The 17,504-nt window shown below is 39.1% G+C and overlaps 1 protein-coding gene across 1 annotated transcript in view; it reads right to left on the reverse strand.

Annotated features, from left to right (window-relative positions):
• Positions 1–568: 568 nt before the first annotated feature.
• Positions 569–17,504, reverse strand: part of TTC3 (tetratricopeptide repeat domain 3) — a gene marked incomplete at its 5' end in the record, with an annotated part of 32,646 nt that continues 15,710 nt past the window's right edge. Inside the window, 16 exons of the mRNA XM_009866115.1 lie at positions 569–679; positions 1,287–1,376; positions 1,593–1,820; positions 1,973–2,093; positions 2,544–2,963; positions 4,904–5,004; positions 5,587–5,680; positions 6,334–6,434; positions 7,267–7,363; positions 8,590–8,658; positions 9,832–9,971; positions 11,096–11,245; positions 12,070–12,135; positions 14,010–14,919; positions 15,277–15,429; positions 16,211–16,287. Coding sequence (XP_009864417.1) covers positions 569–679; positions 1,287–1,376; positions 1,593–1,820; positions 1,973–2,093; positions 2,544–2,963; positions 4,904–5,004; positions 5,587–5,680; positions 6,334–6,434; positions 7,267–7,363; positions 8,590–8,658; positions 9,832–9,971; positions 11,096–11,245; positions 12,070–12,135; positions 14,010–14,919; positions 15,277–15,429; positions 16,211–16,287 — 2,928 coding nt within the window. The remainder of the gene's footprint in view (positions 680–1,286; positions 1,377–1,592; positions 1,821–1,972; positions 2,094–2,543; positions 2,964–4,903; positions 5,005–5,586; positions 5,681–6,333; positions 6,435–7,266; positions 7,364–8,589; positions 8,659–9,831; positions 9,972–11,095; positions 11,246–12,069; positions 12,136–14,009; positions 14,920–15,276; positions 15,430–16,210; positions 16,288–17,504) is intronic.

The raw sequence follows: 17,504 nt of genomic DNA on the forward strand, positions 1-17,504 counted from the left end.
AGGATACATACTCACTTGGAGGAATAAATGATCTCTAGAATTAGGTAGCTTAATCTCATGTACACTCTAGTCCTGCTCTTCTGGCTATTTGCAAGAAATTTTACAGTGATGAAGGTACTGGGGCAAGCTCAGACTTGTAGAACAATAGGATAACCGTTCTTTCTGTACCTCATGCTGTTGAACATAAACATACAGAGGACAGATGCAGTGTTGCTTCATCAAAAACCAAAATTCTTTACTTCTGATTTAAACAAATCAGCTCTTAAGCAAGGAGGGGAAATTGAAACCATATATTGAGATGAAAGAATCGAACCATGGTATTCCAACTCGGTGATACACAAACAGAAATAATCACATGAATACTTAAAAATTCTTGCTTCAAAATTATCACTAGAAGTCATTATTGTAACAGTTTGAATTACTAGCTATGGATCTATGCCAGCTGAGTTCCACTATCATTTTCAGTAAAACCAGAGTTCTATTGCTAGCCATCCTGTTCCTCTTCCTCATCACGGTGGTTATCCTGCAGCCACTTTGCATCTCGTAACATGTTCAAATGAAACAAGGTTTAGGCGTATCTGTTCCGTGCAGGAAGCTCAGGGAAGTCTTCAGGTAACAGAGCATGGCCGCGGCAGATGGGGCAGGTACTTGAGTGTTGCTTAAGCCATGTTCTAATGCACTGCAAGAACAGGAAGATGTTGAGGGAGCAAAGTCTGGTATAAAGAGTTCAGCTTAAGTGCGTTAATGTTGCTAGTCCAACATCTTCTATGGTACTGAAATTTGCAGTTAGAAACTGTGCAGTTCTGATGCTGTGCTGATCAATTTACATTTGCACCTATTCCATGATAACTCATCAGCAGTAAATAGAGAAGGTAACGGCAAAAAGTCACAGACAGAAATATCAAGTTATTCTAACACAGTCCTGGCTTTGTCCCTACATGAAGTTACACATGCAACTGCTATCAGGTAGCAAATGCGGGCTTTACAGGAGTAGCCCATTCTGGAAGTACACTGCAAACATATTGGTGACTTGACTACCAAATTTATTCTCTGAAGAATAAGTTTAAATTCATTCTGATGAATTACTGTTTTACTTTAAAATCTAAAACTGGAAACTCTCTGACACAGTAAGACCACATCTATAGCAAGTCGTGGCCTACAAAACATTTACAAGAAAACTGCACTTTTCTCTTAAGTGCTGAAGGGTAAGTGGGGAGGGTTGCTTTTAGAGAGCGAACAGAGTTCGTAAATATTTGCATCTAGGTGATAAGAAGAAAAATCCTTACTTCTCTGTGAAAACAGTGCCCGCACTCTAGTTCACATGAGTCTTCACTTAGCTCATCATGGCATATTGCACAAGGATCATCACTGGAGGCCTGTACATCAAACATTAAGTTATTTGAAAGCTGGTAACGATTAAGCAGCAAATTGAAGAAGTTAATGATGTTACTAATTTTAACCAAGTATATTTAAGCTTTTGTACACAAAATAAATAAGTAAATTATTTTTTCCACCAATACTTTGGCTATTCCACGTCTCCTAAGAAGTACATGTCAATCACTGCATATGTGTTGAGATAGCAGAGAACTTACTGCAGAGTCTAGTTTTTTCCATTTAGGTTTAGGTGTTGCTCCGACGTTTCCCCAGGACTGGAGCCGTGGCTGAGATGGATTTTTACTCAGGGTGGTTTTATGTGCAGGTCTTGCCATGTGTAGGCTGGGTACACTTCCTTCTGCAGGTACTTCCCGATTCCGAGTTCCACTCGCTGCTGGTGCAGCCGAGGAAGCTGACTTCACAGGTCTCCCTGCTGACGTCGGTGCCTGGACAGGTATTGGAAAAGGATTTGGAGCAAGTTCATATTTTTTAGCTTGGCAGCAAAGGAAATTCTCTCTTCTTTTCTGGCGCGTGCCGCACCATTTCCTGTGTCAGAGGCGCACAGTAGGAAAGGCAGCAGCTACATGCATCACGGTACCTTAGCTTGCTGGTCCAGAATGAGTTCCATCACTCTGCTTAGAATTTCATTGAAGCTCAAACCTGACAAGGTATTCCCGTTCCTTCTTTGAGCATCTTCTATAAAGCTGGCAATGTCTGAACTGAAGGGATAAAAATAGATGTCATTACTGGTTGGCAGTGCTGTGGCTGTCACCAGCACAGTCATGGTATTGGAGAACACTAAAGCTTCCATGTTTGACAGCAGCAGTGCCTCTACTGGACACCAATTTCTCAAATGAACTGCAGCAAGTACCTGCTTCCAGTACCCCTCAATAACTAGGATATACCTTAATCATTAAAAAATCCAAAACATAAAATAACAATACTCCTATTTGTTAATGGCTCTAATTGTGGAGAAAACAACACAGCACATAAGCCAACACTGTAGGTCTAGTCTCTTGAGGAATATCTCAGCGAAAAGGAGGGGAACTCCTAATACTAGTGTTCTCATGAAATAGAAGCCTTCTACTAAGAAGGCAATTATTTTTGTACTTCATCACTGGATAGTCAGACCTCCTGTTACTCAACATGATGCTCATTAAACCACATACCTGCTATAGTTTGGGAATATAGTCTGTAGACGTGTGATAATATTTTCAAAAACTTTTGAAACCTTTTTGTTGTTTGGAAGTCCAGAAGGCCTCAGCTGCGTAGCTGAGTCACCTTGGTGGTTCTGGTTTGGCCGGACATTCTGAGCATTACTTCCAGGAATCCCTGACGGGCAAGTTGCCGAAACTTTATCAGAATACAATCCTTCCAGAGGTTTGGAGTGTGTTTTCACTGATCCACCACTTGCAGAAGAAGCCTTAGAAGTTGCATGTGCTGGTTTAACTCCAGTGTGGGTATTAAATGAAGGATGTGCCGGACCTTGATCTTTAGAACTTGAAAACGCCGGAAGTAAACTAGGCTGCGTGGATGCTGAGGAATACATGACAACAGCTGGATCACTGATGGGAGGTCTACCCTGTTTTGTCCAGGAAATAAACAGATTTCACAGGAAAAAGAGCAATCAGAATAAATTGAGGAGCACTCTCAAACATTTGCAGCATGAACTACGACACATTTGGTCAAACTAAGGAACTGGAAGGTCACTCAATTTATCTTAACTTGCTTTACCTAGGCAAAAATCTTGCACAAAGGTGCTCTTTAACAGGTGCTACATATAGAGAACCAGTCCAAAAGAGAGTTGAATAGGACAGCACATCTGCAAACTGTTCCTTTAACTTATTCTTGTTTTGCTAAAGGATGCATGGCTAGTGGACAGCTGGACAGCAGTATAGCTTGTAAGTTGGTGGTAGAAGCAGAACTGCTTTAAATGAGTGCCAACAGTTTGAAAGTACAAAATTCAACTGATTTTAATGGACTGTATAATCTGCATATAATCCAGAGACAATTTTTTTTTAAACATAAACACACGTCAGCTGTAGTAGTCATCTTAAAAAACATGGAGCTGACATGATCTGGGAAGACTTTTTTAGCACTAATGACTCTCTTTCATAAATGGAAAAAACTCCTTAAATTACATTTAGTTGTTTGACCCTGTGCCTGCTATTTATTTAAGAACTTGACTACTCTGGGAAGGTGGCTTGCTAACACACGGAACTAAAATTCAACATTTCTTCATAGTCCAACCTGCTGTTTCTTGTTTTGTGTTCTTTATTTTACTACCTTTCTGAAGCAGTATTTTACCTTCTCTGTGAAGGTAAAATTAATTAACCAATGAATTAATTAACCAATAGAATTAAACAAGGAGAAAAGGGGATTTCATCAAGTTTTTCATCTGGACTCGGTATTAGCCTATTCAAGTCCTCTCTTCTAAAAGGTTGTTCCTGTATTACTGCAGTAAAAATAGAGACCAAATGCAGAACAAGAGGCTCAAAAGTCACCCTTTCCCAACCAGTCAACCCTGAGGATGGCAACTAAATTATCTACAGATTCTTAAGAGCTCTGTGCCAATAACTGGAATGGAGACACCTAAAAAAAAGTGAGGAAGAAAAGTCATGCAGGAGAGCGTAGGTGTAACTACTACTTGTGCAAGTTGTGTGGCATCTTCAATGAGTTCAGGGATTTCCTCTGTGCGTGCAACTATGCATTTTGCTTACTGAGTCACTTATCTCCTCTGTTTTGAGAGATGACTGAACCCTTTCTTCCTTATTCCAAACCGTTGCAAGTCCAGTGGTTTCTGAATGCAATTTGTCTTTCAGGACCAAGCAGCAGCTCTGTGGCCTGGTTTCAGTTTTCCCACCAGCGCGGGGCAGTGCACAGGCAGTTTGCAGCGCTGGCACTGCAAGCATTTGGTCACTGCCGTGCCTCTCCCCAGCAGAGCCCTGATCAACAGCTGATGGAGCTCTGACATCCTTGTACCCGGCACAACCACAGCATTCAGAACTAACTGGTATGATCTGAGGAAAGCATTTGTGGAACTGCTGGCCCATGAGAAAATGTTCTTACAGACTGTTTATCTGGAGTGTAGTAGAGATGCATTTCTAGAAATGGCTATGCTCCATCTAGTTCATATCACAGACGACTGAAAGTTGATTTTGGTATTTGTCATCGGTTACACACGTTGGCATAATGGGCCCTTGTCCCTATGGATTTTGGTGCTGCAGGAAAGTCACAACATTCAAAAACACTAGTCCCCAATTTAGACAGAACATGAAGCATTTTAAAGTTAACTTCAATCAGCTTAAGCTTCTCAAAGGACTTGCGAATGTGATTCTCACTGGACTTCACCATGCTCACCTGCAGCCACCTTTTCCTTTTGAACATTACCTGGACATCTGGAGAGCCAGATGACTTTGTGTTCAAGCCTACAGATTCAAGTTCTTATGGACACATTCTGTAACAGGTAGCTGTGCCGATGCAAACTTAAAGAACTTCTTGACAAGCTGCTATCAAATGTATGATACATACTAAGATGCTGGGAGGAGAAGGAAGATCCACAGTTTCCATTTTAACAAGGCAGTTCCGTACACCATTTTTCACCATCTGAATTTTTTCTTCATACTCAGCCTGCAGAAGGAAAACAAATTACTCTCCACATCAGACTGACTAAAAGCTCGCTCTTTATTTAAGATGGTATTAACGCAACTACTTGTTCGCAAAAACACCAAATGTACCAGGCCGGTCAAAAGGAGATGCAAGGCCACCATTTGCTACAGTAATATTTCAATGTTTGCAATGATGCTTGAAAGGGATTGGGAAACCCTTCCTAGTTCTCAAAACTCAGCCTAGGTATTTTACATCTTAACTTTCTAAAGAGTTTTCTGTTTCTAAAGAACTTGCACGGACTTCTAAGGTTCAAAAAATATAAAGAAAACAAGAGACTACACTTGTTAATGTGGAATTTGAAGCAGGTGTATAAAGGACAAATGTTTGCCTTTATAAAATTGAAGATATTCGTTAAGATATTTATTATAACTATACTTAATCTAGACTTAAAACTATCCTTCTCTTGCAATTAAATGCAGTTCAGTATTTGGAGGACAAGCTACTGATGTTTTAATAAAAGGGATGCAAAATTATTTAAGGTATTTATTCTGGCTTAATTTGTGAAGTTCAGCTTAAAGCTTGCTAAGAGAAATTATGGCTTACCTCTACTTTTTCCAGTTGTTTCTTTACATCGGAAATAAACATTTCCCAGGAATCAATCTCTGGCTTCAACTTAGGTGCTGCTGAAACTGAGCTGCTGAAGTATTCAAGATTTTCAGTTAAAGTCCAACATTCCCATTACTTTTGTTTAAAACCTGTCGTTTTTGTACAACAGTTCCCTCCCCTACCAACTAATCACAGTTAAAAGAGATTTCAAGCAATATTAGTTTAAAATTAGTTAAATTACCGGTACTTAGATCCTACCTGATCTTAGAAGAGGACTACTCAAATTAGGTTTTTGCAGCAACGTAGGAACAGGGAATGGGAATGCGCCCTAGGTTTTTAAAAAGGTAACACCAAGGCTAAATTTGTTCCTTGTAAGGAAGAAAACAATGTAGCTGCAGGGCCAGCAGTTTTGTTTGCACTCTTTTCTATTCACATGGCAGCCTCTTCCCAGTGATACTCTGCAGGAGTAACTGGGATGCTCCCAGTAGCCCGATCTTTCCTGGCTAAGAAAGAATAAGGTAAGAAACTTGCTCCTGCGTAAGTATCACACATCTTGGTAGTTTAATAAGAAATTCAGCTTCAGGGAAGCTGCGTTTGACTATTTCCTTCTATGCACCTTTCAGGCTCTCATCCCTTTGTGAGCAAAACTGACTTGTCTAGTTAAATAATCCTGATTAAACATTCAGGAGTTACTTGTATTTAGCAACTGGTAATACTGAAATTTCTGGTGTAAACTCTCCATACCTGCTCAGCAACTTCAGCATCTTGAGATTTGCTTCTGCATTGGCAACTGCACCATTTAGCCTGCAGACTTCTGTTTCCTTCCAGTTTTTGAGTGCCGATATCTGTAACAAAACAGAACTGTTAAAAAAAATAAAATAAAAAAGTAAAGGCACTGCTGTACCACAAGGAATAAAAACCTCAGAACAGATTTTAATAAGCATCTGAAACAACAGTTTGGTGACACAGGGTACAACACACGTGCAGTTCCTATGGAGAGGAATTCCAAGTGGAATTAAGAGCCCTAGCATGCCTTTGGGAGAATAAAAATACCTACATTCACTTCCACTGATAGTAGAAAGTTTCCATAAATGTTCCATATTGAACTTATCCCATAGACAGATGAAAATTATTAATATATGCACATACACTTACTTCAAGTGATTAAGGCAGCCTTTTAAATGCTGTTGCACAGCATTTAAAGAACTCACGTGGCCCAACAAAAAGCCCACAGCAGATAAAAGAGCCTTCCTTCAAACCCTTCTTAAGAAGGGAGAATTGTTCATAATATTCAAAGCATTTCCAGTAGAAAACACACTATTTAAAAAAAAATCCTGATCTGTATCAGACCTCCGTGCAGAAAAATACGCGAATTGGTTGTTGCATTCTCATTCTACCTAATAAAGACCTATATGTTCATTTATATTCATGATAAAGGTAAGTATGAAACTCAGTTACCAGTTTAATTTTGTTTGGGGCAATACAATATTGCCCCATCATGAGCAGCACTCATCAATGTTTGATACAGCATTTTTGATACATGGTTATGAAAAGTTTAGATGCGATTTAAAAAGTTCATTGTTAGACAAGGCTTCACTAGTCATCTTCCCCAACTACAGTCAGCACAAATGACCCAAGCTCTAGCAAAAGTGTTGTAAATTTTTGTTTTGTTTCTACCTCTGCTTTAATAGCTCTTTTCACACACTCTTGGTAATTATCTTGACTCTTCTTTATACGCTCTTCCAATTTTCCTTTCTCATTAGCAAGTTTATTACTGTGAAATAAAAAGAGGTTAAATATTTGAGTAACATTTACAATGGAGTAGTATTTACAGCATTTTAGGTTTTCTACAGCTGTTCTCCCTTCTTCAGAACCACACATCTCCCTTCATATTGCACAGCTCATGCACTGGTGCAGCTGTGCTGCTGCCCCCACAGGCAGGACCTTGGGATTTCCCCCTCTACTCCACCCTGGTGAGACCTCACCTGGAGCACTGCCTCCAATTCTGGAGCCCCTACTACAAGAAGGACATGGACGTGCTGGAGCGTGTCCAGAGAAGGGCCACGAGGATGATCAGAGGGCTGGAGCACCTCTCCTGTGAAGGCAGACTGAGAGAGTTGGGGCTGTTCAGTCTGGAGAAAAGAAGGCTCCGAGGAGACCTTATTGTGGCCTTCCAGTATTTCAAAGGGGCCTACAAGAAAGCTGGTGAGGGGCTTTTAGGATGTCGGGTAGTGACAGGACTAGAGGGAATGGATTGAAGCTAGAGATGGATCGGCTCAGATTGGACGTTGGGAAGAAGTTCTTCCCCATGAGGGTGGTGAGACACTGGCACAAGTTGCCCAGAGAGGGGGTGGAAGCCCCATCCCTGGAAGTTTTTAAGGCCAGGCTGGATGGGGCTCTGGGCAGCCTGACCTAGTGGGGGATGTCCCTGCCCACGGCAGGGGGGGTGGGACTAGATAATCTTCAAGTTCCCTTCCAACCTTGACAATTCTATGATTCTATGATTTCACTCTGCAACCTGAAAAGCTTTCAGAAGTTTGACTACCGCAGTCATGCAAGCGTTACCGTCCTGGGCCTGATCACATGTAGAAAGAAGGTATCCATAAATGACTTTACACTATGTGCAAATAAGAAATTTGCAGAAAATGTTTAGGTAATCTCATGTACATTTAGGACTGTAAGTTGCAGAGATCCAGAGCTCCATGCAGCAGTCCAGTATGTCCATACCACACCCGATTTCTCACTTGTGTTCTAAAGCACAGTGTCATGTAAATCAGGAAAAATGCATGACAGTATGTTGGAAAGTCAGATTTTTATTATTCTAAACATCTACGAGGAAACAGTATTTACTTATGGTAAGTAAAATTAACTAAGAGAATAAGAGATACAGGTTAACATGCTTATTTTTAGTAAGCCTTCACCCACAGTGAAGCAGACAACTCCAATTATGACAAATCAGAATAAAAATGTAAATAGTGCTGAAAGGTACAAGAGTTTTACCTTGTCTCGAGATACGTATTTAAACAGACATTATACTGCTTTTCCTTCTCATCGATGGTCTTCAAATACCTAGAGTAATTGAACATTTATTAAGCTTGTTCTGAAAAATGTTCATTAGCAAACACACAACACGTTCCTCTATAACCATAGTGACGACTATGCAGCAGTGACACTCTGTATCTTTTATACACTGTTTGATACTGTAAGTTCATTTAAATGTATTCCTAATTAAGCAGCAAACTAATATATAAGCAAGCTCATGATTTTTCAGGAGAGATTTGGCCCAGACTACTTAGACTGAAGATAATACAGCAGCATTCAGGGACAGAAGTCTTCTCAGGTCTGTAAACTGAGAGAGAATACTAAAACTATAGTGTAAACTGTCAAATCTGATTAGAAAAATTATTGCTAAGCCAGTCAGTTTCATTGGTAATCTAGAAGCTACTTTACATGTTTACCTGTAACTTGCAAATGAATCAAAATATACGTATTTTAGCCTGTTACTTTGATAAAATATCTAGCTGGTTACACAGTCAAGGATGAGGTTACTTAAAGCCTTCTAAAGTTCTGAGAATGTTTAGGGAAAAGCTACTGAGAATGCTTCATCAAAATCACAGGTGGTTTATTTTCCAGCGTGTCAGTGACCTGATCCCATGCTGGCTACGGCAGAAGTTGACCGAAGTTGCTCCTTGCTCGTCCTTTGCCAGGAGAGCTGGGTTTGCTGCACACGGGATCATGATGGGATTTATACATTTGTACTGGGTTAGCCCGGCCAGATTTCGGTCGTGGGGGTGGCTTCTGCAAGAAGCTGTTAGAAGCTTCCCCTAGGTTTGATAGAGCCAATGCCAGCCAGCTCCAAAGACAGACCCACCGCTAGACGACCTTTAAAGGTCTCTTCCAGCCCAACACAATCTATGATTCTACGAAGGATGAATGTGAAAAAGCAGCACAGGTGTCAAGAATTTTGGAAAACCTGGGAAGGTCTCAAACAGGAAGGAACAATATTTGTTAATTTAGTTAAATAACAGTGTATGTAGATCCTATTAACAGCAGCTCTAATCCATGAATTGCATTTAACTCACTTTAGAGTGACACAGTTTGAGTTTTCACTCTGCAAGCATCGTGGAATCAGCAGATACTGAAACTTATCCTAGTCTATCAGAAATAACTGTACTTAACTGCTGCTTTAAAAAAAAAAAATCAAGCAAAGGGAAAGTAATAGTCTATATTTAAAAATCTTACCTATCATTGGCATCTGTATGCTTTTTAGCTGTGTTCCTTAGTGCTTTTAAGTTCTCTTTATTTTCTTTCTTCTCCTGTTGCCATTTTTTCACTTGCATTTCTAAGTCTTGATGAAACCATTCCAGTTCATTTTTTGATACCTAAAAGGCAAAAATAAGAAACACTTTATTTCTGAAAATACTATTTTATCCAAATGCAAGTTAGAGCAGATTGCTGACACTTACGATCAAAAGCTAAGCCAGTGAAAATTACAGTAACAAGAGTTTTACTAGATAAAAGAAACCCACTTCCACAGTGTCAGGTGCAAATACATACTGAAATCTAACTTCAAATCCAGCTCAAAATCGGTACTGATGGTGCTGCACCAGTACAAAAAACTGGGAAGTAACAATTCAGAACAGAGCAAGCCAGCAGCAAATGTCATAGCTGCCGTAAACACTTTAAAAATCTCCGAGGTAGCATCATGGCATCACTGAGAAATATAAGAAAAAATATTTTTTAAGAAGTACGTACCACGGCCAGGGAGAAGTCCATCAACCCTGCACATAGCCAAGCTTTCAGCTCAAAGTTTTTTAAACTCACATTTTAACAAAACATTCATACAGAAAAAACAGATGTGAGATTACATCGCCCCTTACGTGTAAGTTTGCCAGGCTACTCAAGGCCAACGGTAAGGGTAGAACCTGGGAGCTCCTGAGCTGCACTGTACGAGTTTACTCCAATACACCATTGAAAGCAAAAAAAAAAAATCAAAAAACTGAGATGAACTACAGGGCCCCATCTTACTAAAGATTAAATAGAGGGTGTGCAGAGAGATAGGTTTGGTTTCACCTGAATTATTTTTCTGAAATGGAAAAATTCCTTTTCATGTAGACAAATGGGTAACCTGTAGCATCTACAGCTTTACAATTAATCCAGTCAGAGTGATAATAGGCTGATAGTGCTGTTTAGGGAGTACTCCTCTTCCTCCTACACGTTCTCAGGGCCATAAACCCTGTTAGCAAACCCACCAGATCAGTCAGCACAGTCGGGTGTTTTTGTTCCGCAGCTGAACCAAACCCCAGACCTAGCCACTAGATGGAAGCAACCACTGTCCTATGTGTTTCAGTGGTTCAAAGGAAGAATATCGTGAGGTTGGCCAAGTTAGACTTCACAGCAACAAGGACTGGTGGTCAAGTTTCACAAATACTGTTGATCAGTTACAAGCAATCTTGCGAGCCACCGCTGGCAGTTTGTGCCACTGTTACACGGATAAAACCATTACCTCAGTCTCTTCAACACTTTTCTTTAGGAGCTCTGTTAAAGCACCGACTTCCTCAGAGCTTCGGCTTTGTAACTGCTCGTATTTTTCCTGTGCTTCTGTAAGTTGTTCCTTTAATACCTGATGTTCTTTTTCCATGCGTAGAAGATCTCCCTGAAAACAAATCAGTTATAAAAAACAATCTCATACCTGTTAAACAGGGCATCAAACATTCATGAAGTCTAAAAAGGAACACTGCTGCCAGTTGAGATTCAAGATACTGAGGGTGGTTGGGGTGGTGCTTTTTTTGGTTTGTTGGTTTGGAGCTGGAAAGGGGCAACGTTTAAGAGAAAGTTGTATATCAACAACAGTTTCAGTCCAGCTCAGGAAATAAATATTCATGTTTGCCCACGAATGGAATAGGACTAATTTGAAGGCCCCGTTTTCTAACTTTCATCTCCTGGTATAGACATAAGACTGCCTTCAACACCAGCCTGAGACTTCTGTATGCCCAGATCATAGAATAGAATCACAGAATCATAGAATGGCCTAGGCTGGAAGGGACCTCAGAGATCATTTAATCCAACCTCCCTGTCATGGGCAGGGACACCACCTCTCGACTAGACCAGGCAACACATGGGGACCGAGCGGGAATGGAATATTTAAAAATCAAACTCAACATTTTTGGAAAGGAAATACTGAACATCCCTAAAAAGTACTCCAACATCTGAACAGCTACAAAACAAAGCTCCAAAATGTCGTTGTTGCGAGCCTATGTGAAGTTTCCAAGAACATTACAGAATGCAGGGGGTCAGAAACACCACCCCATCTCTTCCCCCATAAACCACACATGCACCCCACCAAACTAACCAAAATAAAAAAACCCCAAACTTAAAATATGTCATTTCCAGACAACCTTTATCTTTTCACTACTGAATTTTTAGGCATTCCTTTAACCTTCCTCAGAAGAAATATGAACAAATGTGCAGATAACTCACTTGTTGCATTTCAAATGGATGAAAAGGCAAAGTGTTAGTTTCCCTATCAGCTACTTCACGATTTACCTAGAATAGAAAGAATCATGATTAAAAAGCTTTCCAGTTTCAATACGCAACTAATAGATCAGCTCTGTTCTGGAGCTTTTGTACCTAACATGAGACTTTTACAAATCCAACTGCATTATGAAGTAGGTCTATCTACAATGTAAAAAGAAATTATGCAAGAGTTTCTGAAACGGACTTTGATCTGTAATGACAGCACTTGTTTTGTCACGATCCCTCCCAAGTTCAACTGACCATGAAACATTTGTATTTGAGTCTAAAGGCAGCTGCGTTCTACAGGTCTGAAAACTGTACTTGCAAAACCAGCATCTGACAGTCACCGAGCTGTGTTTCCTCCTCAACTCAAGATCTAATACATATGTGCCTTCTACTTAGAAGGGACTGAACTCAAGGACTTTCAGAGTCCTCAAGGACTTACTGAAGGAACTAAATTTTAAAATCTAATCACATGATATATTAAAGATCCAGTTTATGATGTTAGTTCTAATGAGCTAGTAAAAATCACAGCAGATAGTGTGAAATGCCTGCTCTACCACACTTTTGCAAATAGAAGAGTATCTGTGTTTAGTGACCTTTAGATCTCTGCTAATCAGATTTCACTGCACTGAAAACTGTTGCCTCTGCCATTCCCTCTTTGTTTCCTGTGTTCAACAATCAAACAGAAATCCTATTTTAAAAGCCCGGTCAGGCGAGTGACAAAGTTTATCTGCCAAGACTGATGGGCAACTAACTTTCAGTAACTGCTAAGGAAAGATTTAAAGTGAAGAACAGTTTTGTACACAGAACAAGTTTCTGAAAACCACGTTAACATTCTCTAATTCAGAAAGCAATAATAAAAGGACAACTACGCTACAGCTATGACACAGCTATTCCTCCCTTAATGACAAGAAACAAATGAAGATGAGAGACTCCTCCCCAGCATCCCCTCTAGCAATCTCTCATAAATGGATGTGTGAAACTGCCACATCCCTGATTCTGACAATCCACCATTTTAGTCCAAAATGTTTTCTGTGACAAATGTGGATGTGACCATTTTCTCCCGGTTACTTGAACTGTGTTTTCATGAGTGGTGTATGCTAATCTAACTCTAGGGTACCGTTAAAGAGTGAATGCTTCAGCCCATCCCGTGTTCAGCTGCATATCCTGCCCCTTCCCAAGTGTTCAGCATTTCTCTGCCTGCAGGACAAAACTTTCTTTCTTTTTTCTTTCTTTTTTTTTAAACTTTAGAAAGAAAAAAGGAAATGTGAGAGAGTTCACCCCCTAAACTCACCCTGCAGCTGGGCCACTACTGCAAGACCACAAGGGAAGCATCAGCCAGCAACTGGTAGAATGTACAAACTATCTAAATCTTCAAATACTTTGAAAATTAAATCACTAAACTGACTACAAGAAAAAAAACGGTGACACAGAAGGACTTTCCTTAACCTCTACAGCAAAGTTGAAACTGATGTCACCAGTTCCCTCCTTTGATTCTGGGTCAAAACATCTGCAAAAAATTCAGGTAGAACAAAATTCAGTGATCATCTCTTTAAATAATTACAAATGAAACCCAAGAGCAGCTGTAGAGAGTGCCAGCAACTTAAACTGGAAGTTCTAAGGAAGTTCCCAGTCTGGTAAACACCTCAGTGTCTTCCAAGTTGTGGCCTGTTTTTGGGAGATAAGTACTAGAGAATGCTAAATATTATTTTTAAGATCCCGTACATTTGGGTGGCTGGAAATATACCTTGAATATTTGCTCTTGAAACTCTATTCGACATTTGACCCTTTGGGAAGTCATAAAGAAGTCATTCAAAAATGGAGCTGCACTTTCCAGTGCTCAACACTGACATTTACCTCTCAAAAGGCTCTCAAATAACTGTTTCATTTGGTTTTCTTACCTGAACAGCTACCATCCTTGTATGAGGATTGCTCTTCATTAGAGGTACACCTCTGATTTCCTTTTCAGTCTTAATAACCTGTATACCACTTTCAGCATTATTTTTACTATTTGCAACAGCAAAATTATCTTCATAAGATGTATTATTCAAGTTTTCCAGTTTGTGTTGAGGGTCTTCATCCGTTTGTCTTTCAGTTGGTATCAAACTGCTGAAGGCGTATTTTCTGTCTGAAATTGCTGATTCGTCCTTATCCTGATGAGCTACATAATCAGCACAAATATAATGAGGTTGCTCAGCGACGTTTGACAGGAGATGCAGTTGAGAAGGCACTGGCGATACACTTTCATATTGACAAACCCAGGAAGGCTGAGGCAAAAATAAACCAGGATTTTCAGAATCAAAGGACTTCAGTAAAACACCTGAAAACGACGACTCATTTCCTACGGCATCAATACTCTGACCATGCAAAGAATGCACTGATTTACACGAAGGAGAAAAAGACCAGGGCAAATATTGTGAACCCTCATAATGTGCTACTGTTAAGTCAGGAGATGTCGATATATAGGGTTCCTTAGGATAAGACAGCGGTTTGAATTCCTTAGCAGCTGGATTTAACTGCAGCTTTTTCTGAAAAGAATGTTCTTGCACATCACAGGCTATATAATTTTCTTCTTTATTATATCCAGTTTCATTACTCTTTGTATTTTCTTTAATAATAACTGCGTGCTCTCTTAAACTAATAAGATTATCCACCATACTGAAACGAAGGGACTTCAGAAGAAAGGATTTCAGACCACCTTCGTTTTCTACAATCTGTTGAGCTTCTTCAGGGAAATGTTCATATTCCCCAACTAGTAATTTATTATTAATTTCCATAGGACCGTGTTCTTCTAAGATCTGCGAGAAATATCTTTAAAAAGAAAAAAAAATACTGTCAATATTAATCGAAGTTTTCTCATGTAATTCTAAAAACATATTTCACACATTCTGTTTTCACAATAGCACTTAAAAGCAAAGAACCTCTAAAGAACAATCATTTAGAAGATGATGTTCTAGATAAGCATGAAAGTTTTCTCTAATACTCTTGCTTGTCCACATCTTACTAAAAATATGCAACTATTTCAAAGCATTAGTACATACTGCTGTGTACATCCCTACACATACCAGGCTGCTAGGACTCAAATTCTATATTTAATACAATATGTTATAAAAATCATGAAGTCATATTAAACCCTTTAAACTGCTAAGCACAAAAGAGTAAACGTACTCATATAAGCTTTCACAGGTTTGATCTAGGTTATTATCCAAAAATCTTTGATAACTATTATTATCTGAAATGTCACGGAGAGCTTCAAATTCCTCTAGTTGTCCTCTAAGATATTCTGGGATTACAAATGGTTCATAAGAATTTGTAAAATCTCTGTAGCATAAAAAAAAAGAAGAAAAAATAAATCAATAGTGCATGTGAACAATTCTTATCTCTGAAAATAACTGTATTGAAACATATATTGAAAACAGATATATATATATATTGAAACATATATTGAAAACAGCATTCTGTATGGCAATTACACAGTGCTAAAAATATACCCCAATAACAACCATTTTTTTAACAAGCAGAAGAAGCACTACCCCCAAAAAACACTAAACTTACTAACTGCCCTGCCACTGAGCTAATAGTAACAAGGCCTGGCTCTAGCTAGCAGCTTTCACATCTGCACACCAGAGTAAAAATGGACTCAGAACACAGAAGTTTGACTCCTGATGAACACTCAAACTCTGAACGCTGCGCTACAGCCACCTCAATTCGACATCACAGCCTGCTTGACGCAGCACGGATGGCAAAGTCTCGTTCTGACCAATGGAGCACTTATAAACTGAGCACCTACTTTCTTGCCCCGTTTGCATGAAATACAAAGCAAGTCAGATCTTACCTGGAAGAAACGCTTTTGGCCTAGAAGCTGTAAGAGGGCTGCAGCCTGGCCACCAGTCAGTTACTTTCTGCATCGTTAAGATCTTTAAAATCCCAATACCCCTCCAGCCTGTCCCACAGGCAGAGCAGGAACGGCCCCATAGAAGCTCCCATCAAAACCACTCAGAGTTTAACCCAGACTTGGTGTTTCTAAGACACCGCCTGCTCCAGTACCGCAAAGCACTTCAGAGTTTGGGCAATGAAAGCAAAGATACATGATGGTACTTACAAAGTATCTTCTTCTGTAAATAACTTATCTTCTTCTCGTGGTGCTGTACTAACTCCACTGGATAATACTAAAACGGACTAATTAAAAACAGATTATTGGTTTTCAGTCTCACAGAAGTATACACAAAGAGATTCACTCTAAATCTATGAGCAACTTATTTACACTGAACCTTGATCTGTAACTTTATTATGTTCAGAGGCTCATATTATGAACTGCAACACTTTTAAGTACAACTACCAGTACTAAACCATGGCAAGCAACTTTGTAATTTAAAATCATTAATTTCTTCCTCAGAACATATACTGGATATTCTTCAGAACTTATTTGGGATATTCAGCCCAACCTCCCTCTCTTTTTACCAATTTCGTCAAAATCTAAGATGTGCCTCATCTTGTTTTGGATTAAAAAACAAACAACACTCCAGCTTCACTTAGTTACTGACTTTCTAGAAATCTTTTTCTTCATATTTAGGAGCCTTTAAGATTTAATACTTTTACTACGAGTAAGTCTGAACTATCCCTAGTTCCACATGGTTTTAATATGTAATTGTAAATCTCTGTTATTCTTATGTTCACCATTCCCAATGGTTTAGTTGTTCTCTATTTTTTGTTATCTAATAACTTTAGAAATGCACAAACTTGTTAAATAAATGCATCTAAGTCGGAAAAAGAAAAACTTAGCTGATGAGAATAGGAAAAATGTTGTTTACTCCTGAAATTCTAGTAAAATTTTAAAAAGGTGGATGCATTGAGGAAACAAAGAAGATTGTATCTGAAGCTTTCAAGAACACAAAATCCTAGAAAAGCATGACAAAAGACAGTATTCCTAGCAAAACCTATAAAATACTGAACAATTCATAACATTTTTCTGAGTAATAAATGGAACACTTGTATCTTCAGACACTCATATGCCCATAAAATTTATCTGAAAAGACAGTTAAAGACAATTACAAATGTATTTCAGGAGGTGTATGGACACAGTTTTCTTTCTCAGAACGACCAGCAAATTGTCCTCCAAGTCTGCTATTTATCAGGGCAAAATAAAACACGGAATAAAGTACAAATTCCATAGCACAGTCAGTGCACCGTATTCACATTTTCCGATACAGTAAATTAAGATCAAACCAGTCATTCCCATAAACTAAAGGTATCAGTATCCAGTCAGAGCCAAGTTAATTGTATATAACTTTTTTCCTCAAGCTTAAAAATACCTTTTATACTTAAAAACTCATATTTTAGCAAAACAAAACTGTATCAATTGAGTCTTAACAGCATTATTCTACTTCAGGAGAAAC

Source organism: Apaloderma vittatum, unplaced genomic scaffold, assembly GCF_000703405.1.
Source record: "Apaloderma vittatum isolate BGI_N311 unplaced genomic scaffold, ASM70340v1 scaffold2253, whole genome shotgun sequence".
NCBI classification, from domain to species: domain Eukaryota; kingdom Metazoa; phylum Chordata; class Aves; order Trogoniformes; family Trogonidae; genus Apaloderma; species Apaloderma vittatum.